This window comes from Calidris pugnax, unplaced genomic scaffold (genome assembly GCF_001431845.1).
Source record: "Calidris pugnax isolate Ruff unplaced genomic scaffold, ASM143184v1 scaffold273, whole genome shotgun sequence".
Taxonomy (NCBI): domain Eukaryota; kingdom Metazoa; phylum Chordata; class Aves; order Charadriiformes; family Scolopacidae; genus Calidris; species Calidris pugnax.
The window spans coordinates 8,268,006-8,291,204 of record NW_015094508.1 but is presented as its reverse complement, the minus strand read 5'-3'; the positions used below and the strand labels follow the sequence as shown (position 1 = coordinate 8,291,204).

The window sequence follows — 23,199 nt, the reverse complement described above, 5'->3', positions numbered from 1 at the left end:
CAAATCTTGCAGAGATTCAATTCTTCTTCCTAAATGAGCCTCAGGAAAGGAAGATGTGTTACATACAGATGCTTTTCATGTTGTGTGATGTTTATCAGTGGGCTACAACCTTTTTGGTGTTTTTCTAAAGGTTACTAGTTTTGGAGTTTCTACCTTTGTTGGCCTGTAAGTCTGTCTGCTTTCTTGTGATTGGAGTTTTTAAGGGGTTTTTTTTGTGTTGGGCATTATATCTAGAAAGCTGTTACTGTTATAGAAATAGAGTTTTAGAGAAGGTTAAGTTTTGAATTCATAGTGAAAATGCTTGTGTGTCTATAGGTGTCTGTAGTGCTGAGTTTTTTCAAGGGTTTATTTATAGTTCTTCAGACATGGCACCAACAGTAGCTCTTGACCTGAATCCCTGCATTTTTCATGTCCTTTCTTAGTGGCCTTCTAAAAGCAGTTGATAAAAGTGGTGCACTCTTTTTCTGCATTGAGCTCACACCTATTTGCTCCCTAAAGGAGTGAGTAGCGTCTCCCCCCCTCACGAAGGACCTATTTGATGTAGTGGAAAACAGGAGAGCCTCTGTTCAGAGTAGTCCCTGTTTAAGATTCAGTAGCCTGCCTTTATTTTAGCTTTTCCTTCTTGGTTAATTTTACAGTGTTACTACATAAAATAATCCCTCTGTGTTTGTCTGTGTATGTATAGAGGAGCATAAAAATGAATATAAGTAGATACAGATATATGTATGTTTATAGATACATAGCTTTTTAGTAGTAGAAACTAATTTCCTAGAATAAGCACAGCCAAGTTTGGAAGTTGCTGTTCTACCAGGTCACTGTTTTGCATCCAGCATTGGTAGTCAGGAGGGTTTTCAGCACATGGCAAGATACTGAAGAAAGGTCTTGGAAGTCTGTGGCACTGCACAATAAAGAATAATTTCTTTTTCTAGTCAGAATCCAGCTATGTCATTAAAGAGTGTAATAACTGGCTGGTGCAAGTAATTACTATCCTTTTATTCCCTGCTCAGACAGACAAGATTGCTAATACATTTGTCCTATATATTGGGTTTATTTTTACAAATCAAGTATTAGGGCTAGTGGTAAGCATTTTTATAAACTATAAAAATTAATGTTTAACACATTGTTTCACTTGTCTGCCAAATGCTGGCCAAAGCATTTTGTTTATATACACCTGTACATATGGAGGTGTGTGTAATTATATGTGTGCCAGTGCATGTGTTAATAAAATTTCTATCCCCTATATGGTGTATTGAACAGTTTTAACTTAATCTTTTTTTTAACCAGAATATCTTTACAAATCATACCCTGGATGTGAACGTAAGATGGTTAGCTGTCCTGTACTTTAAGAATGGAATTGATCGCTACTGGAGACGGGTCGCACCACAGTAAGTTCTGATTTTCTTCCACTTCACCTTTTACAGTAGGTTTTGGTACATTTACCAAACTGGAAAAGAGCAAGTTCCTTGGTTGATAGAAGTTACTTCAGAATTCATGGTGAAAATGATAAAATGTTTCTACATTAGGACACACTAGTGAACCAATCTGTTTTCTTATAAACTTTTCTTATAAACTCTCTTTATGTTTTACTTTTAAAAACTGAGTTAGAAACCAGATTTTGGAATGACATTATAAGCTTTACAAAGTCAACAGCTGGACTTTTTGGTAGTGGCAGATGTGAAAGGTTGGAAGTCTCTTGCAAGATTATTAAGGACACATTTCATTTAAGTTGATTAATAATTCATAACGAATATGTACTTGAGAAGGAGGAAGTAGCTATCGTGATAGAAAGTTCTGGTCTTCATTTTCTGTTGTTCTGATATGTGGGTTCTGATAATGTAGGTCAAAAAGTTCTCCAGAGAAGCTAAAAATCTAACCAGCATTCTCAAGCACCGAATCACTTACTTAAAAGTTACAAATAATGCCATTACAGTTTTTCATAAAATCACAGATAATTTGGGTTGGAAGGGAGACCTTTAAAGGTCATCTAGTCCATCCCCCCTGCGATGAGCAGGGATATCTTCAACTAGATCAGGTGGCTCAGAGCCTTGTCCAACCTGACCTGGAATGTTTCCAGGGATGGGGCATCTACTGCCTCTCTGGGCAGCCAGTTCCAGTGTTTCACCACCTTCATTACAAAACATTTCTTCCTTATATATAGTCTGAATTTACCCTCTTTCAGTTTAAGACTGTTAGCTTACATGCTATTGCTTCTGGCCCTAAAAAAAAATTGTCACCATCTTTCTTATAAGCCCCTTTTAAGGTACTGAAAGGCTGCAATAAGGTCTCCTCAGACCCTTCTGTTCTGCAGGCTGAATGGCCCCAGTTCTCTCAGCCTGTCCTCATAGGAGAGCTGTTCCAGTCCTCTGTTCATTTTTGTGGCCCTCCTCTGGGCACTCTCCAATGTGTCCATGTCTTTTCTGTGCTGAGGACTCCAGAGCTGGATGCAGTACTCCAGGTGGTATCTCAGAACAGCAGAGTAGAGGGGCAGAATCACCTCCCTTGACCTGCTGGCCATGCTGCTTTTGATGCAACCCAGGGTACAACTGACTTTGAGCTGTGAGTGCACATTGCCAGCTCATGTCCAGCTTTTCATCTGTCTGTGCTGAGGACTCCAGAGCTGGATGCAGTACTCCAGGTGGTATCTCAGAACAGCAGAGTAGAGGGGCAGAATCACCTCCCTTGACCTGCTGGCCATGCTGCTTTTGATGCAACCCAGGGTACAACTGACTTTGAGCTGTGAGTGCACATTGCCAGCTCATGTCCAGCTTTTCATCTGCCATTCTCAGCAGAGCTGCTCTCAATCCCTTCATCCCCAGCCTGTATTGATACTGGAAGTTGCCCTAACCTAGGACCTTGCACTTGGCCTTGTTGAACCTCCTGAAGTTCACATGGGCCCTTTCACTGAATTTCATTGAATTTCTAGAGTTGGAAGGGACCATAGAGATCATCTAGTCCAACTCCCATGCCGAAGCAGGATTGCCTAGAGCTTGTCAGAGCACGTTACTCTGGACTGCATCCAGGTGGGTCTTGAAAATCTCCAGAGAAGGGGACTCCACAACCTCCCTGGGCAGCCTGTTCCAGGGCTCTGTCACCTTACTGTGAAGCAGTTTTTTCTCATATTTGAGTGGAACCTCTTATGTTCCAGCTTGTGCCCGTTGCCCCTCGTCCTCTCACTGGCAACCACTGAAAAGAGTCTGGCTCCCTCCTCCTTCAACCCTCCCTTGAGATACTTGTAGGCATTGATAAGGTCCCCCCTCAGCCTTCTCTTCTCCAGACTAAAGAGTCCCAGCTCTCTCAGTCTTTCTTCATAAGGGAGATGCTCCAATCCTTGAATCATCTTTGTTGCCCTTCGCTGGACTCTAACTATAAAAATTAATGTTTAACACATTGTTTCACTTGTCTGCCAAATGCTGGCCAAAGCATTTTGTTTATATACACCTGTACATATGGAGGTGTGTGTAATTATATGTGTGCCAGTGCATGTGTTAATAAAATTTCTATCCCCTATATGGTGTATTGAACAGTTTTAACTTAATCTTTTTTTTAACCAGAATATCTTTACAAATCATACCCTGGATGTGAACGTAAGATGGTTAGCTGTCCTGTACTTTAAGAATGGAATTGATCGCTACTGGAGACGGGTCGCACCACAGTAAGTTCTGATTTTCTTCCACTTCACCTTTTACAGTAGGTTTTGGTACATTTACCAAACTGGAAAAGAGCAAGTTCCTTGGTTGATAGAAGTTACTTCAGAATTCATGGTGAAAATGATAAAATGTTTCTACATTAGGACACACTAGTGAACCAATCTGTTTTCTTATAAACTTTTCTTATAAACTCTCTTTATGTTTTACTTTTAAAAACTGAGTTAGAAACCAGATTTTGGAATGACATTATAAGCTTTACAAAGTCAACAGCTGGACTTTTTGGTAGTGGCAGATGTGAAAGGTTGGAAGTCTCTTGCAAGATTATTAAGGACACATTTCATTTAAGTTGATTAATAATTCATAACGAATATGTACTTGAGAAGGAGGAAGTAGCTATCGTGATAGAAAGTTCTGGTCTTCATTTTCTGTTGTTCTGATATGTGGGTTCTGATAATGTAGGTCAAAAAGTTCTCCAGAGAAGCTAAAAATCTAACCAGCATTCTCAAGCACCGAATCACTTACTTAAAAGTTACAAATAATGCCATTACAGTTTTTCATAAAATCACAGATAATTTGGGTTGGAAGGGAGACCTTTAAAGGTCATCTAGTCCATCCCCCCTGCGATGAGCAGGGATATCTTCAACTAGATCAGGTGGCTCAGAGCCTTGTCCAACCTGACCTGGAATGTTTCCAGGGATGGGGCATCTACTGCCTCTCTGGGCAGCCAGTTCCAGTGTTTCACCACCTTCATTACAAAACATTTCTTCCTTATATATAGTCTGAATTTACCCTCTTTCAGTTTAAGACTGTTAGCTTACATGCTATTGCTTCTGGCCCTAAAAAAAAATTGTCACCATCTTTCTTATAAGCCCCTTTTAAGGTACTGAAAGGCTGCAATAAGGTCTCCTCAGACCCTTCTGTTCTGCAGGCTGAATGGCCCCAGTTCTCTCAGCCTGTCCTCATAGGAGAGCTGTTCCAGTCCTCTGTTCATTTTTGTGGCCCTCCTCTGGGCACTCTCCAATGTGTCCATGTCTTTTCTGTGCTGAGGACTCCAGAGCTGGATGCAGTACTCCAGGTGGTATCTCAGAACAGCAGAGTAGAGGGGCAGAATCACCTCCCTTGACCTGCTGGCCATGCTGCTTTTGATGCAACCCAGGGTACAACTGACTTTGAGCTGTGAGTGCACATTGCCAGCTCATGTCCAGCTTTTCATCTGCCATTCTCAGCAGAGCTGCTCTCAATCCCTTCATCCCCAGCCTGTATTGATACTGGAAGTTGCCCTAACCTAGGACCTTGCACTTGGCCTTGTTGAACCTCCTGAAGTTCACATGGGCCCTTTCACTGAATTTCATTGAATTTTTAGTGTTGGAAGGGACCATAGACATCATCTAGTCCAACTCCCATGCCGAAGCAGGATTGCCTAGAGCTTGTCAGAGCACGTTACTCTGGACTGCATCCAGGTGGGTCTTGAAAATCTCCAGAGAAGGGGACTCCACAACCTCCCTGGGCAGCCTGTTCCAGGGCTCTGTCACCTTACTGTGAAGCAGTTTTTTCTCATATTTGAGTGGAACCTCTTATGTTCCAACTTGTGCCCGTTGCCCCTCGTCCTCTCACTGGCAACCACTGAAAAGAGTCTGGCTCCCTCCTCCTTCAACCCACCCTCGAGATACTTGTAGGCATTGATAAGGTCCCCCCTCAGCCTTCTCTTCTCCAGACTAAAGAGTCCCAGCTCTCTCAGTCTTTCTTCATAAGGGAGATGCTCCAATCCTTGAATCATCTTTGTTGCCCTTCGCTGGACTCTCTCCAGTAGTTCCCTGTCCCTCTTGAACTGGGGAGCCCAGAACTGGACGCAGTATTCCAGTTGTGGCCTCACCAGTGCAGAGTAGAGAGGGAGACTGACTTCCCTTGACCTGTTGGCCACACTCTTCCCTATGCAGCCCAGAATTCCATTGGCCCTCTTGGCAACAAGGGCACACTGCTGGCTCATGGAGAGCCTGCCATTCACCAGGAATCCCAGATCCTTCTTCTCAGAAGTGCTTTCCAGCAGGTCCACCCCTAACCTAGATTGGTATCTGGCATTCCTCCTCCCCCGGTGCAGGACCCTACACTTGCGCTGGTTGAACCTCATTAGGTTCTCCTCTGCCCAGCTCTCCAGCCTGTCCAGGTCACGCTGGATGGTGGCACAGCCCTCTGGAGTGCCAGCCAGTCCTCACAGTAGTATCATCAGCAAACTCATGCCTGGACCTGGGTTGCAGCGTGTTGAAGGCGGGAGAAGGGGGTGCTGCCGGTGGGGATGTCGGTGCCTCCTGCAGAGGGGGTGTCCCTGTGGTGGGACAGCGACATCTCCTGTGTCTCCAGGAGATGTCGCTGTCCCATCGCCTGAACGGCGGATGCTGCTGTCGCTCCCTGGGGAGCCCTTGGAGATCCCCCGGTTCCTTCACACCAAGCAGCCTAACGCTTGCGTCTGCACCGATTTCTTAGATTTTGTTTATTTTCTCATTACTTGTTGTCGGCTTTGCTTATCACAAGCTTCTGTATTTGAGGTGTTCATCCTTCTTACTGTGTCTAACCGTGAAGATTCTGTAATTCTGTTTTGCTTGTAATGGCAAAAGCTTGTTTACAGCATTTTTACTTATTTTCAGTAACAAATTGAATGCTTGCTGCTCCCGGTATATGCATATGATACGATTATTATAATTATGAAAAAATAATTAGGGCAGGGTTCTTATGAGCTTGAAGCAAGCAAAATGAAATAATGTAGTAGAGCATTTTTTTCGTAACAAACCAGTTTTTTTAAGGTGCTTTCAGTTATCCCTGAAAGTGAGTCACTGTACAAGCTGCATTTAAATGAGGTTAGATTTCTTAATTGCATTAATAGTAGTTTGCATGTTTTAAAAGCCACTTAGAGTATGCCTGTATGCGTGGAAATTGTATATTGCATTTTTGAATTTTTAAAAAACCAACAAAACAAAACCCACAGAAATATATTTCCCTAGAATGTGATCTAGCGATTTTAGATTAATAACTGAAATAGTTCCCTACTGAAAAACTTTTACTATTACTTAGAAATATTTCTAAGCTTTACCCAAAATGTTTTTTTGGGCATGACTTAATTTTATGTAAAAATCTCTTAAAGCTTAAGTCTTGATAAAAAAAAATAATCATATAAATGTGGCTCCTGAGTGCTATAAACTACCTTTGGAAACAAGAACTAGTGTGCAGTTCTGAGGCACCAGTGAAACAACGATTTGCCCCCCTTGTTTACTAAGAATGACAAGCCTGTGATTTAGGAAATGGTACTTGTGTTATATGCAGAGGGGAAAAAAGTGAAAACTAGAATCTTGTTGCAAATGTTCGATCTTAGGATAAATCCTATATCTGTTTTTTATTACTTTGAGATGAATATTTAGTATTTTTCTAGATAAGTGTAAAAGCTCTGTTTTAGGGAGCTTTAGGCATCATTTTAAATCTCACTATACAAAACTAGTAGGTTAGTATCTGTGTCTGAGGTAAGACAACAGGAAGTGGTTTTGTTATTGTGTTTAATCTTGGTTTCCAGCCACTAGACTTCATTGAGATGTGATGATTGAATGCGTGCTTCTAAATCATTGCAATGTTAGGTAAAACAGTTTCATCTAAACAACCCTGCAGGATAACTTAAAGTGTTTTATGTACAAGAAACAGCTTTCTGGGTGCTACCAGTAAATGCAAGTCGATTTTTTTTTTGTTTGTTTGTTTGTTTTTGTTGTATAATCTTTAAATACATTTAAATACATACATGTTTGTTTTTGTTGTATAATCTTTAAATACCAACAAACATTTTTAAAAGCAGTTTGATTACATGGGCCATATAAAGTCTGAAGTAGTGGAGGAATGATATGGTACTGTAATTTGTAGCCTTAAACTGAGTTTAAAGCATCACTTGAATGAAAGTTAACCTTTAGGGCTTAGAATTTATTGTTCTTACTAGTTTTTCTTCCATTTCTTGAGACTATATAAGTAGTTTTTCCCTCAAAGTTTTGCTTTTCAAAGGATCCATATTTTTAAGTATAGCTATATGACTTGCTTGTAGAAAAGGATTATTGCTTTTGCAAAAAGAGCCGTCATCTGGTGCCATGCCTTGTACTGGGCACCTTTTAGTAATTATCTGCTAGTTAGTATACATGGACAAAGTAATGCTCAAGTCATTGATAGTTATTTTGATAGCCATACTGGCTATGAGTCATACTCATAGCCACTAATACACTGGCAATTGTATAATAACAATCGGTTTATATTTTGTGCAGGTTTTTTCCTTATTTTCATAATAGATCTGGTTACCTCTCTCTTTTGCCATTTCTATTTACAAAGGTCACATCAAAACCTGAGGTTAAAAGGCCTCATAAATATTTGTCTGTTTCAGTGTTCTTTTTAAATATTTTTCAGATAGTGGAAAATCAAAAGATGTTCTCTTGATAGATTATCAAACTGAAATACAGTAGTTTAAAGAAAATGCTGTGTAAAAGTAATCTCTATCCAGTCCAACACAGATGTACAAATGGAAATGATCATTTAACTTCTGTGTCTAGCAGTAGTGAGAAAATAATTATACATATGAATTAATTGTTTTTATTGAAAATGAAACAATATTCTAATAAATGTATCTTGTCAGTGCGCTTTCTGAAGAAGAAAAAACTACATTGCGTGCTGGACTTATCACCAACTTTAATGAGCCCGTGAATCAGGTTAGTAATGAACAATTACTGCTTTCCCAGCAAATGCTTGTATTGATATGTAATTTGGTTTCTCTCTTTACAAAATTTTAAATAATAATAATAATATTAAAGTTCCAATTCATGTGTTGCCTTTCAGACAGATCTTTATGTTGAAGTGAGATCTTTTTCCAATAGATCATAATTCAACATGTTTTGTCTCTTTGGTTTGTTTTCTGTTGCAGTAGCAGTTTATGTTGTCCCTTGGTGTTTATGCAACCATTTGGTGAAGGGGTTGAGGGAATGGATGCAGTTCAAAAATAACCTTCTCTCCCTGCATGATTTTTCTTTTTTCAGCTGTATCTGTTCCCTGATCTGACTCCAGCGTAGCCATACAAGGAAGTGTGGTGGTGGTGTAGCAGAAATGAGCTGTTGAGAATGCTGCTGCATTATCCCACCTAAGCAGGATTGCTGTCACTTGTCTAATCACAGCATTAATTAATTTACATAGGCATAATAAAGCTTCAGTATCATAGTCTCTTGTCTTACATAAAGAGACTAATTTTAAGCTACTATTTTCATTAGAATAAGGATTGTTGTTAAATTGAGATTAGAGCTAATATTAGGGGCTCAAAATATTCATATGCTAGATGAATCAGTCTTCCTTCTGCTAACTTATTCTTGCTCATGTAAGTATGAGGTTCTGTAAGGAAGTCTGGTCTAATGTTTTAAGCTAGGTCTTAATGAACTTTTTCAATAAAATATAGAAATGATTTCCATAAGGTAAAGCCTAAAAAAAAGGTTCAACAAACAAGCTTCCAGTTGCAGATAGTTCCATTTCAATTTTTCAGGATCCTTTTGTAGGATTAATGTTATCTGTAGGATTAGAGCAATGTATCAAAATTAGAGTTATTTATTCTTTGTAGAAGACTTTGATGCAATGACAGTTTTGACTAGAATTTAAAGTTTTTGTTTCAAATGCAATTTTTTAAAATGCAGGTGGACGTAGAAAGTGTCTTGTGCAGGTATAGTTTCAATGTAAAAAACACGACTAAATATTACTTGTTTCTTTATTTCAACTAAAAATAACTATGAAGTATTTTATATTGGACCATAAAGTGTGTATCATTTATGCTGCTATTAGGTAGTATAAAATTTATCAAATATTTCATTTTGAAGTGGTTGCATGACATATAAATTTCTAAAAACCGAATGTTAAATGCGTTGTATTTAAAACAATTCAAAGTTTTTATCAATAATTTTTGTGTACCTCCATTAGTATCTGATCAGTTTGTCTACTGAGACAATAGTGTAATTTATAGTTATAAATATATATATATTTATATATATATAAATATATATAAATAAATATATATAAATTATATATAAAATAGCTATAAATTTATAGTTATAAATTCCACTGCTGATGAACCATTGTGAACTTCTGAGACTATAGTTGCAGGCTGAGATTGGAAGCTTTTTAACTGGCAGATTATAGATTAGCAGCTTTAATTATTTATTTGTCTGTCCTTACGATACTTTTGGGATGTAGTCTTTTCAGATGTGGAGGATTTTGTTTTATTTTATGCCATCAGCCTGCTTCTAAATGGCTACCCAAACTATTGTTGCGATATTCAAGTATCTTCACAGAGTCCATCTCCCTTCTCCCCTGTTCCCCAGTACGTGTTGTAGGTATCTTGAGGTTTCCTTTCAGGGACACCTTTCATTTAGTCCCCAGTCTGCTTGATATGCCTGAATTTTGATATGTTGTGTTCCCCATGAGTGCTCTTTTCCAGTCGCAGATACTTCATAACACAGTTGCTATCTGTTTGTGCTTTCTGCATCATTGGAGGTAGAGAAATTATGACCCTTTTACATATAAAAAGGAAAAAAAAAGAAAAAAAGAATTAGACATAGTATTGAGATGTGATGATATGAGCTGACTTCCAGGGGAGGGGAGAACGAAAACAGAACATACCATATGTTTGGAGCATAATTTCCATGCCTTCTGAAGATATTTGCCATATGGAGGGAACAGAGGAGCAAAATACTCCTCAAAATGTATGACAGAAGATTTTGTTTCACTTAAAAAGCCAGTCCTCAAGGAAAAAGTACTCTTAGCATCCCTGGAGATGTTGTTATATGGAAAAGAGTTTATTTGCTCCCTCCTGCTGATCAACACCACTTGATCCAAGAATAAATATGACCTCCAGCTCTTCCTTGCAAACCTTGGTGTCAGTTTTCTGAAGCAGTTAATTCTTCCTAAGTGAGTGGGTAGGAGTAAATATTGAAGGAAGTTTTGTGGGGTGGTCAGGCATCAGATGAAACAGTTAAGGGACCAGTTAAGGAAGGTAAGGATATTCCCTCTTATGCCCCTAAGTTGCTTGGATTTCTTTTGATAGCATTAGGAAGGTGCCACCTTCTCAAGGCTGGAAGCGTGTTGGTAGTTGCAAGGGTTATGTTGAAGGTGAGAGCATCTGCTTCATTAAGATTGTCCAATCAAATGTTGAAGCCTTTTAAATGCAAATGGGTAAGAACGGAGAAACAAGAACATGACATTTTTGGCTATTTTGAGGTGGGGTTATGAAGGACTATTTACTAAGGAATGTTTAGGGGGAAGGAGTTGTGGAGCAGTGAAGTGGGGAATAGACAGCGGGTATGGAAAGGGCCAGTCATGTGTAGACCACGTCTGGTCAGTACTGGTGTCTGAACAAGCCCTGTGCCTAATTTTCACCATCTGTCCTGCCTTCTGCTTGAGTCCCTTAACTATCTTTCTTTGTAGCCTCACTGTTCATTGTGTGTTCTGGCTGCAAGGACTAGGTGCCAGCTACTGGCAACACTGATGTGAGAGGGGGTCAGATGGTGGGGGTGGTGTAGGTGCCCCTGGTGTGAGGATCTGGAGGAACAAGTGAGAGTCCCACCTTCAGCCACTGGGAGAGGACGGCGGCTTACAGGCACGTGTGCCTGGAGGAAGGGAACATCTCTGTCTAAAACCTAAAACTCAGGTGCAGCAGAAAGAAGGGTAGTATGTATTCAGCAGTCTGTGTTTGTTTGTAGAAAGCCGTAGAAAAGATCAATAAGTAAAAAGTGGTTCCCAAACATCTATTTCTGTGTTTAAGTGGTTTCTAGAACAAATAAATTTGGTGATCTTTATGTAAAATTTGAACAAGGTACCCAGCTTAGCACTTCATGTGAATATTTACTATAAACATAAAATGGAAGACAATTATTTTTTTATTTACTATAAACATAAAATGGAAGACAATTTTTTGTTCTCCACATTTGTTTGCATTCAGCAAAATTAAAAATACTTTGAGAAAAACTACACAAAAATCTAGGAATCCACACTGCTTTTTTATTTTATTCAGGTTTTATTTGGGTGTTCATTTCTGCATTGTAAATTTCCTGAATGATCTTTGACTTTTATGGTATCTGTGTTTTATTTTGTTTTTTATTTTGCTTTTTTGCAGATAGCAACTCAGATCTCTGTACTGATTGCTAAAGTTGCCAGGGTGGACTGCCCGAGGCAATGGCCAGAACTTATACCCACTCTTCTGGAATCTGTGAAAGTCCAGGATGATCTCCGACAACACAGAGCGCTGCTTACCTTCTATCATGTTACAAAGACTCTGGCATCCAAACGGCTTGCTGCAGATAGGAAACTTTTCTATGATGTAAGTAATGTGATGCAATATTGTGACAGAGTGTGCAAACCATGTGCTTCACACACTTGCCACTTCCCGTGGTTAGCTGGCCATGCATTAATGGCAGATACGTTGACTTTAATGCCTGCCTTTGATACAGAAGTGCTTTTGAGTCTTGCTGTTACTTCTTGGCCCTGGTTTTGAAAGAATGCTGTTAGATTTTTACAGTTTATCTGAAAAACTTTTTTTTTTTTTTTTACCTGAAACTGTGATGTTCTGCACAACTTTTGTCTAGAACCACTGGTTTTTTACAGTCCTGCCATAAAGTACGAGAAGGTTTTGGGTACCTTCTGTACTACTGGACAACACAGCATTCAGTTTAGTCTCCCTGTTGAACTTCAGCGAGGTTTTTCTGTGATTGTTCGGATTTCTTTGCTGCTTTGGAAATTGCTGAATCTTTGAAATATGGTCATAATTAGAATTCTTGTATAGCAATCCTCATGATCATTGGCAGCCTTTTACATTGAACAACATTTAACAGGTGTGCCCTCTTTTCTTTTACTATTTGTCATGAACAGTTTTCATTAATGAGGCTATTTCATATTTATTCTGTAGCTTGGGTATTTTTTTACCACCACCGTCACATTTTGCATGTTTTACCAACTAGAGGAATTTAAGGCAGCCTTGCCCCTTGACTAAGTCTTTAGGTCCTACAGTAATACAAATTATAATTTCTAACTGAATGATCGCAAATGTAAAAATGTGGTGGATCCTCCTAATGGATAGTGTGAGCTTTTGTGGTTCTGTCCCTCCAATTTTCATAAAGCAATTATTGTTTTAAATTTTTTTAATACTAAAGTACACTGATCTGATGGCGAAAAACTGAGTTTATTCAGAGTTTATTCAGAGTTTATTCTACTATTAGGGCTACTGTTGCTGCTTTGAGTTTGGTTTTGTGTTTTGGTGGTGGGTTTTTTTTGGTTGTTGTGTTTTGGTTTTTTTCATCTGAATTGTTACTGCTTACTATTACGGTTAGTATTAGTGTATTCTGTTTAAGAGACACCTGCCCCAATACCCAGAGTCTAACCCCAAAACATGAGTAGGTTGAAACCATTGGTAGTTATGCAGTGATGTGTTTCTGTAATTCCACAAAGACATCATTGAATAATTATCAAGAGTTTTTACTGTCTCACTTTACTCAGTCAAACAAACCAAATAAACAGGTCATGTGCTTTGGCTGCCACTGATGTAACGTAGCAGACTAAGTGCTGTTTCTTCCTTTAACTATGAAATTGTCAAGTGCTACTGTAACTGAAAAAGAAATTCTTTATGTTCTGTTTATACTTTAGATATTTTTAGAGTTTCTAAGCAGTGCTTACCTAATAATGTGAGTTAAGCTTGAGATTTGTTCAGTGCTAGCTGATTAGAAACTATTTTTCATTCTGAGTTTTAAGCAATTTGAGGCAAAAAGTCAGGGTTTGCAGCTATAAAAAAATAATCAAGTTTCAGTGTAGGCATTGTTAAATACTGTATTTATTAAAGGCACGTAACCCCTAACTGTGTCCCAAAATAAACTGATTCAGATATTAACTATGCTGTTAAGACAAACAGTTTAAGTCTTGTGGGAGAGGAAGAGATGAAGAGAGCTGATAGTTTTTTTTGAAGCCTCATACTCTACTATAGACCTGGGGCTGTATTTAATGAAAATCAGATAAGAAAGGAGTTATCTTTGAAGTGGTAGAGTCATGGACCAAGTAATCAAGGAAGCAGGTGAGGCTATCATAACATCTTCACATTAAGGCAAGATATTTTTCTGGAAAATGTCTTTGGATCAGTACAACTCAGTACAACAAAGAAGCAAGTGAAACACTATGGCCCATCATCTACAAGGAGGTGGATTAAATACTTTTAACACTCTAAACTGGCCTGTAAAATTTAGGAATTGATTATGCTATAGCCAAATTCAGTAATCAAATATAATGTTGTTGTGTTTTTTTTTCTTTTTGCAGCTTGCATCAGGTATTTATAGCTTTGCATGTTCCTTGTGGAATCATCATACGGATACATTTCTGCAGCAAGTTTATGCAGGGGATGAAGCTGCAGCCACAAATTCACTAGAAAGAACCTTGTTGTCATTAAAAGGTAATAATACAAAATGATATTAACTATAAGTTTCTTCACAATGAACGATTAAGATTTCTTTGGTAAAGGGTTAGCATTCTCTAACAAAGCCATGGCCATTGGGAAAAACAGTAATCTTGGTTTATTTTACTTGTACCTTTAGCAAGGCACAAGGAGGATTATTCACACGGAAGGGGGAGAAGTTTTCTCAGTACGTACCATTCTGATAGTGTATTTTAAGAAGTCAATGTCTAGGAGGTGGGAAAGTGTAGGACATAACAGGATGCTTTTTTACATGTGTTGTAATTTAGGTTTGCATGTGGTCTGTCTTACAGACAGGCACTTAACAGAGGAAGCTGAGTTACAACTTCTGTTGGGATAAGTTTACCTCGTGCGGAGTGAAGAGGTAGCCTTAGGCAGTCAGTTTAGATTTTAGGCTGATGGTCAAGAACTTATCAGTGGGATGAATATATACACTTACTGTACTTTGCTACTTTGATGTTTGTGTACAGTGCTTGCAACATAGATGATACCACTCTTGAATTGTTTCAGAAGGTGCAGCTAGCAGCTTCCCTGAGTTATTGTCAGTGCTAAACCTGAGAAAATTCACAAGATGACTTACGGGCCCTAGTCAGCTTTACTTGTCCCTTTTTCTGCTGCAGGACTTCTCAGAGGTTGAACACTTGCAGCTTTTGCAGAATTCTTGATTCAGTAATTCTTGGAGTTCTCTTCATTGTTTTACACATAATGTACTGATTTTAAAACTAATTTCAATATGATTAGATTCATTTTAGGTATGGTTGAGTCATCCAAAGGCCCGAAATTAAATGTATTTCTTAATATGGATAATCGGAAGAAAGGCAACTGTAACTGTAATCATGTTCTGAAATCTCTTGGAACATGGGTTAAGAAATACCTGTACAAGTTACTTCTTTTTTTTCATAGTGCTTCGTAAACTGACAGTTCATGGGTTTGTAGAACCTCATTGGAATGTGGAGGTGATGGTAAGTGAACACCTGTTTCTAGTTCTAGATTAGAAATCTTATAAGATGATTTTTGGTGAAGAGCTGTGTTTAAAAATCGTTGAAAGGCACGCATTTGTGTAATGTAAAGCAAGATCAAGCAATATGCTCTGAAAGTCATCCTCCCATCAGTTAAAAAGTATCAGGTAGTTTCTAAACTCTATGACACCAACGTGACGATGTTTAATAATAGAAAAGGCACTCCTTCCAATTTACATGTCACATGATAGTGACACCCCTTTTGCCTATTGAAAGATGTCTCATATGTTCTCTCCCCCATCATTTGAAGAGAGTGTTTTCATTTAATGATGAATGTGATGGCACATTTGTCTTGTTGAATTCTATTGATAGAATAAAATAGAATTAGTCTGATTGAGATGAAAGCCTGTGGTATGCAGCCCATTGGTGGGGAAGAAAGAAGCCCAAGCATCTCACTTAAGCCCAAACACACAAACCTACGACCTCCGTCCTAAACTAGGAAGTTGAGAACAGGAAAGATCTGGATAAGCAGATTGTAAACGGTTGGACAAGATGATCTTTAAGGTCCCTTCCAACCTAGAAGATTCTGTGATTCTGTCTATATTTACCTATACCTCCTTCTATTAGAGGTGCTATACTGTTTGTGTGGTACCAGTAAGGTCAGTTTGGATCATTGATGCAGTCTGCTAGTCAGCTAATTATTTGTTTTATGAAAAAATCGTTTGTCCGAGAAAATGAATTAGTTCAGTTAAAAGTGATAAGGTGAAATCTGAGCTAGTAACAGACCTGAACTGACTTCAGTTTGATTCAGCTTTCTTCTTATAATACAGTGCAAAATAAGCTTTATCTTTAAAAGACGCATATGCTTTCATATTTTTCAGGGTTTTTTACATGCGGTGTTTGAACGGCTAAAACAGTTTCTGGAGTGTAGTAAGTATCTGGATATTGTTCCTTGTATTGGTTGTTCAATATTAGAAGCTGGATGAAAACGTAATAGAGTTTAGTGCATCATCAATAATCATTTAAGTGCAAGGTTTTTTTTAATAAGTGCAAAGCTATTACTTGGAATGCAGCTGAAACTGAAAAGCCTTTCTTAAAAATGTCCTTTTATATCAACAGACTAAAACCCCACAAAAATTATACTTGGTGTGATAATGCCAATTAAAAAAAAAAATAAAAAAATAAAGCTGTGGTTTGACAAAGTATCCATACTAAGACATGCAGATGCTACCAAAACTCAGATCATCTTGAGTTTTCTTCTTTGGGAGAGTTTTATGTTGGTTTTTTTTCTGGAGTTTGCCATATATTTTTGCTATAACTGGAAGAGCAGTAGTCTGAAACCAGCCACTGCAGGTTAGCACAGTCAACAGAAAGGTAAGCATAATTAGCAGGTGTTAGTGCTTTTGCAGGGAAGTTACCTGAAGCAATCAAGTGGGAGATGTTGGGCAGTGTTGCTCAGCACTAGCTGAAATCACTTCCCTTTTCTTGCATGTGTACTTGTAGAAGACCTGGTGTGAGCCATTCATTCATTTGAAGCCTGCCAGGTCATTCTTTCAGGATTCAGCAACGCTTTTTTTGCAAGTACATGTCGAAACCGAGTAGAAAGAATGTTTTGATACAAGTGAATGTACTTTGACTCAGGAGTATGTAATTAGGCAAGAGGGACCGACGGGGTCTGAGCCTTGTTTCTAGAAAAGATGGAAGCTGCCACTGTTCAATGCCAAAATAAAATAGCTTTTTTTGTCTTCTAAAATGCCAGCTTCTCTGCATGCGACTGTTTGCTCCTTCTGCTATACTGTAGTCATGCTCTTTCTGGCCCTTCTTTGAGTTTTGGCAAGATAGTTGCCTAACTTAGGCTGAATTGAGGCCTGAATTGAGGCCATCCTGGCTCGGTGGCTATCGTAGTCCCATAGAACATTAGGATTGTGGGGTTCTGAATGTCCTAAGTTAAGAACTAAGCTGAAGCTTCTCATTTCCACTTTTCTAATCAGTAAGTTGTTTTGTAAAAGCAGGTACAACTACCTTACAAGATTAGTGTTTACATTTATTATATCATTGGTTTTGCCTGCATGCCTTCGTGATGGCTCTTTCTGTTTTTCTCCTTTTTAAAGCAGCTTTATTTGTTTTTTGTAAATACAGAACATATTTCTGTGTCCATAATAAATTATTTTTTTAAGGTGGAGTTTCTAGAAAAGCACATATAATTTCTTAGTAAGAATATACCTTAGTTTCATTAAAAGGGCATTTTCGACTTTTTAATGCCTTTTTGCTTCTTGTCTATGCTAGCATTTACTTGCATTTTAACTGTCTTTTATCATTAAATTGTCTGTAATGATGTTCCAATTGTTTTATTCTGATCAGTTACAGTGAATTTCACTGCAGCTGAAAGCAATGGTTAGATATTTTTATTGTTTTTTCCCCCAGTACTCATTACCTTGAGTTTGACTTTGAATTTATTCTGCCATAGAAGTTTTTTTCTGGCTGCCATAATCCCTGAACTACAGATGTTCTCCCATGTTAACTTTTTAAAACTTAGCTCTCCAAAAAGAAAAGGAAAGTCTGAAAAAGTGATAGTTGTTAAATATCTGATTTACCAGGTAGAAGTATAAGAGCAGAAAATGTATGCAGAGATCGTCTAGAAAAGACTATAATTCTGTTCACTAAAGTGGTAAGTAAATTCTGTGTTCAGTTACTGAATAGTTTACTGTGCTGGAGGAGCAGCTCCTGTTCAGATATGTATGTGTCTTAAAGCCAATAGGTTTCAGATCTTTTAAAGATAAGGAAGGAACTGCAACTTAAAAATTCTTTGTTATGAAGTACGTTTTTGAAATTTTTTTTAAGGCAAAGAATGTCTCATTACTCATGGTAACATAAGTTGCAGGAGGGAAGAATGCATTTCCTTAGCTCACACAAAGTCAAATGCATTCCATAAGTGAATTATTTAGCTAGGATTTTGCTCAGAAAAGAATTCTGGAAGTTTTGCTAAAACATTGGTATCAGCATTGATGAATAAAGAAGAGATAAACTTTTCATCCTGTCTTTTATAAGTAGTTAGATTGCAATTTCTAAGGCCCTGTTAGTTCTATTGAATAACTGGACACTTTGAGTTTATTGAAAGAAAATTAACAAACTCTCTTACCCTTTGTTACTTTTGTGTTATATGGAGTTGTCAGCTAATTCTGTGCCACCATTAATTGCATATATTATTACAAGGTAATTTTAGCATTATCACTTGCTCTGTTTTTGAAAGAAAGAAAACCTACAGAATTCCTATTGTTTTCAGATTCTATTGTGGGGCCATGTATCTTATTTAAATATTCACCCTAATTATCAGAAGTGAGAGTCACCTGTTGGCTTCACCAAAATTGGACTGAAAGTGCTCTGACCCAACATTTTTAGTCTTTGTTATAGTACTTCCTATATGTATGTGAGGCATGTGCATCTTTTTTTCATAGACCCGAAGAGACAATACACTTTATTAATAGATAATCTACCACCTGTACAAATTCAGATGCAAGAATTCAAGTTTAAGTATATTTGCAGCAGTAGAGATTAAAGAAATTAACCAGGGCCTTCTAGACCGGTAGTTGGAAAAACTAAGCTAAGGAAGCAAGTGCTTGTACTGCAGTGGAGGGGGAGAAAAAAGACTAAAAGGTTATTTCCCTCATTTCTCTTTTACTTATAATAATTCTAATAGGATGAATTACCAGCTAAAATGTTCAGGATTTTAAGTGTGGCTGATGTGTTTTATATACTGTGTTGCTATTAAGCTGGTCTAGTTGCTTAAAAAGAAGTAATTTTGAACATGAATCAAAAATGTCAGGGTAAAATAATGTTTTGTTAACCATTCATACCGATCTCTTCTAATTTTCTGTCGGTGTTGTTTTCTGTAATTTTATATAAATTGACACTTGTTTTTGATAAGCAATTTCATTCATACCGATCTCTTCTAATTTTCTGTCGGTGTTGTTTTCTGTAATTTTATATAAATTGACACTTGTTTTTGATAACTATTAATAAGACTTACACAAAAAGTAATTTGATTTCTCTATTTCTCTTTCTTGCCCTTCTACTTTCTTAATTTTTAGCTTCTGGACTTCCTGGATCAACATCCTTTTTCATTCACCCCTTTGATTCAGAGGTCACTGGAGTTTGCTGTAAGCTATGTTTTCACAGAAGCTGGTGAAGGAATTGTATTTGAGCGGTTTATTGTACAGTGCATGAATCTCATTAAGATGATTGTAAAAAATTATGCTTACAAGCCATCCAAGAATATTGAAGGTACTGCTGTTATTTACTAAAAAATGTTTTTTAAATCTTGAGAAACATTTTTCTAGTTTTTCCCAACAGTAAAACTCTTTAAGACTTTTTTTTTAAGTACTTGATGTTTTACTAATTGTAAAATTTTGTAAAATTTAGAAAAACTTAGTAAAATTTAGATGTTTAGTACTTGATGTTAGTAATATGTGCTTCTGTCTCTATACTGACAATTTTTAATTTGGTGGTTAAACTATTAATGTATAAAGACATTGACTTGCTAAAGTAGTTTTAAATATACAAGGAGCATGAATATCTTTCCTCTGTTGATTTTTTTTTTTTTATTAATTAAACTAATTTTAAGAAGTATTGAGGTATGGAATTTGATTTATTTTCATCAAATGGTTTGATGCATCTTTCCTTTGAGAAATGCTTCATAAAATGAGGTATTTGCTGTAATTAACTAATGCCAGGAGTCTGAAGTACAGAAACAGTGAATTTGGCATGCAGTTGAGTATAAAGCAGTTTAAATATTCTGCTTTGTAGGTCTGTGTTTCATTCTGAATCTTCATACAACACTGTTTGTGTGGATAATGAAAAACAGTGTTGAACTGTATTAAAGAAAAAAAAAACCAACGTTGCACATTAATTTGATATTTGACAATTCCTAGGTAACAACATTTGTTTTCTAAATTTAAAAAAAAAAGTTTAATGAACATACTGGTATGTGTCAGAGAGATTTCACAAACCCAGCCTTTAAAATTCTTAAATACTGAAGTATTTCAGTGTTATCCCATAATTTTACTGTACATTAAAATGTTCTAAATCCACTGATTATTAACAGAAATTTCTAATTGCAAAAGTTCATAGTTGTGTTTGAGGTTTTGAAATAGAAAAGTGGTCACTTGAGACGAAAAGAATATCACACATTGTGATAGAAGCTATATTACTTGACTTTCTGAGAACTGGGTGATGCAAAAAAGTTAAAATAGAAAATTTATTTTTCTTAGTTTCTTAATTTTTCTTGCTGGTATATAGTGTTTGTGTTGGCTATATAGCATACGGTATTTGAATTTATTGATGCTTTCTTTAACCAATATTAACTCCTAAAAACCCAAGTTGTTTTTAAGATTGTATTTGGATAAACTTTCTGATTAGGTATAAATGAGTCTTTTTTTGAGTTCTGTGTGCTTTTAGATTCAGTAACGCTAAATGAAAAAAAAACCTCTAAAACCAGCAGGTAAACAGTTTTTCTTTTCATCTGCATAGCAGCTGAAAAGCATTACAGAAATACTTTGTGAAGCCCTAGTGATCCTTCAGTGTAACTGCGCTGTAAAAGAATTCTCTTAAAAGTAAATTAATCTGGGAATTTAACTTCCTTAAAAAAAGTACCACCTGAAAACCTGTTATGGAAGTCTGCCATGAAAATGTTTTTATTTTCTCTTTTTCCTATCTGTTGATTTCTTTCTAATTTTCCTAGACTACTATTTGATCACTAAGCCACTTAATTGTAATTTGAATTGTCTGTTCTATTTCAGATAGCAGTCCTGAAACTCTTGAAGCACATAAGATAAAGACAGCGTTTTTCACGTATCCGACACTAATGGAAATATGTAGGAGATTAGTCACTCACTATTTCCTGCTGACAAAGGAAGAATTAACAATGTGGGAAGAGGACCCAGAAGGCTTCAGTAAGAAACATGTTGAATAGTTGGTTGCAGTTTATTTCGATATAAGAGTTTCGTATCCACGTTGTTTCTACAAATTGCTTACTGCAATATGGGCTGATTTATTTTCTGCAGACGCTAGAGATTGTTTTCATAACGAGAGATTTCTTAGTAGTTTGATACCCACATTTCTAAATATTAAACTTTATTTGAACCATAGTTAATAATAATAACGATAATACTTTTTCTTCTTCGTTGTGAAATAATAGCTGTAGAAGAGACAGGAGGAGATTCTTGGAAATACAGTCTCAGAGTAAGTGTTTCTATTTGACAGAAAAACATTCAACATTTCTGGATGCATTTCTTGATAATCTTGTAGCCAAGAAATATGATATTTGGTAGAAAGATAAGCTTGTGCTTTAAAAAAAAATCTTTAGCTAAGGAAATTTCATTAGAATTAGTATAAATTAACTTTATTCCTTTATCGATGATCAAACATGCTGAAATACACTGGAAACTATGCACATCATATTTTAGGCAGGAGAGAAAAGGAGTGTACTTCAACATTGGCATTGTGTAGTATCTGATGGTGATTAAACCCAATAGGAGTTGTCTCTTTAAACTGATAACTGGTAGTATCATTTATGACTTTGTTAGTAGGCCTGACGAATGAGGAAAGCTTCAAATGCATTTACATTAGCATTTTAGTTCAGAACAAAAGTATGCTGTTGTACTGAGTCTCCCAATTATCATTGCAGTGATTTGTTTTGCTTTGCGGAGAGATCTCAAAAGTTTATTTGCTGGATCACTCTCATTTTAGAACTAAAAATCTCGAAGCCCGTGCATCGAGTGTGTTCCACGTGCAAACGGGTATTCAGTCCAGAGGATTCAGCTAGAGCTAATCCAAAAGTAAACTGTAACATACCCACAATTTGGTCACTGGCTTCTCAACACCCGCTTTTCCACTCCACAGACCAGTTGTTCTTGTGCTGCAGCACTGGCTGGTGTAGGTACAGCCATCAAACTCTTGCTAGGGTTAAGCATACTGAGTAGTAGGGAGAGAGTTATTTCATATAATACTAATTTTGCCATGGTATATTGTATTTTAAATTACGACCTCTGGTTTGAGGTACTCAGCGCTTAAAATTTTAGCATAAAATGTGTTTTCATTGTCTTTATTTTGATAGATTCTGAAACAGATTTTTTAATTTTTCAGCCATGCACAGAGGTTCTCTTTATTGATATTTTCCATGAATATAATCAGACTCTTACCCCTGTGCTTTTAGAAATGGTTCGCGGTCTACAAGGTAAGTTCTTTAAAACATAAAGGAACTGTAAAATGTAGAATTCTTTACGTTTGCTTTTGTCAACTATTAAACAATTTTACCTTTTGATATCTAATTTTATATAGTGCATTCTACCTGTATTTTTGAAAGGACAAAAATTAAAATTATTTCTAAACCTACCATAAGGAAAATGCAGTGTGTATCTATGAATAGTCATAAAGATTCTTTACTTCTTGTCATAACTGTTTTAGATGACCGACAAAAATTGGGGCATTCTACTTTCATGAGGTTTCAGGCTTTCTTGGGAATGGTCAACAAGCGTAGTAAATTTTGTAGGTTGTTTTTTAATGGGAACTTCCTGTTCAAGTGTTGCAAGGCAGTTTATGGTAATTCTGTCATGTCTCTGCAAAAATCCTGGGAAAAAAGATCTTCAAAAGAAAAAATTCAAGTTATGCTGTCATTTTGGAAAGTCTAGAGGACTTTCAAAATCTGAAAAATCTCTTTAAAAATTTAGTGGTTTTCTGCATGAAGACTCAAATCTTCATAGACAGACAAATGATTCAAGTTTTCTTTTATTCTATTCTATGATTTTTCACCCTCAAACTAAGTTTTGTAGTGGCCATGAAAGATAATGAGCGGTAGCTGCCACTTTGTTTTCCCTGACATTTCAGCTTAGGTTGTTTTCCCAGGTTGTACCTTACCTGACTGAAAATGTCTTATATTTGTACTTATAAGAATGGGTCAGTACTTTCTATTAAATAGAAGTAAATACTCATTTTTTGAGGGTGGTTTCTGACTTCACAGAATCTCTTCATAAAACGCTTTGTGTACACATTTCAGGGTAGCTTGCTGTGCAGTGATTCTGGGAATTGTAAAAGGCTCCTT

The 23,199-nt window shown here is 36.9% G+C and overlaps 1 protein-coding gene across 3 annotated transcripts in view; it reads left to right on the top strand.

Annotated features, from left to right (window-relative positions):
- The window catches only part of IPO11 (importin 11), an 82,800-nt gene that overhangs the window by 11,215 nt on the left and 48,386 nt on the right, over window positions 1-23,199 (top strand). For all 3 annotated transcript variants that reach the window (XM_014964969.1, XM_014964966.1, XM_014964967.1), the window contains exons 5-15: window positions 1,285-1,385; window positions 8,299-8,371; window positions 11,809-12,012; window positions 13,992-14,124; window positions 15,049-15,107; window positions 15,986-16,034; window positions 17,702-17,772; window positions 19,193-19,385; window positions 20,900-21,052; window positions 21,298-21,341; window positions 22,245-22,335. In XM_014964969.1, the coding sequence (XP_014820455.1) occupies window positions 1,285-1,385; window positions 8,299-8,371; window positions 11,809-12,012; window positions 13,992-14,124; window positions 15,049-15,107; window positions 15,986-16,034; window positions 17,702-17,772; window positions 19,193-19,385; window positions 20,900-21,052; window positions 21,298-21,341; window positions 22,245-22,335 (1,171 nt within the window). The remainder of the gene's footprint in view (window positions 1-1,284; window positions 1,386-8,298; window positions 8,372-11,808; window positions 12,013-13,991; window positions 14,125-15,048; window positions 15,108-15,985; window positions 16,035-17,701; window positions 17,773-19,192; window positions 19,386-20,899; window positions 21,053-21,297; window positions 21,342-22,244; window positions 22,336-23,199) is intronic.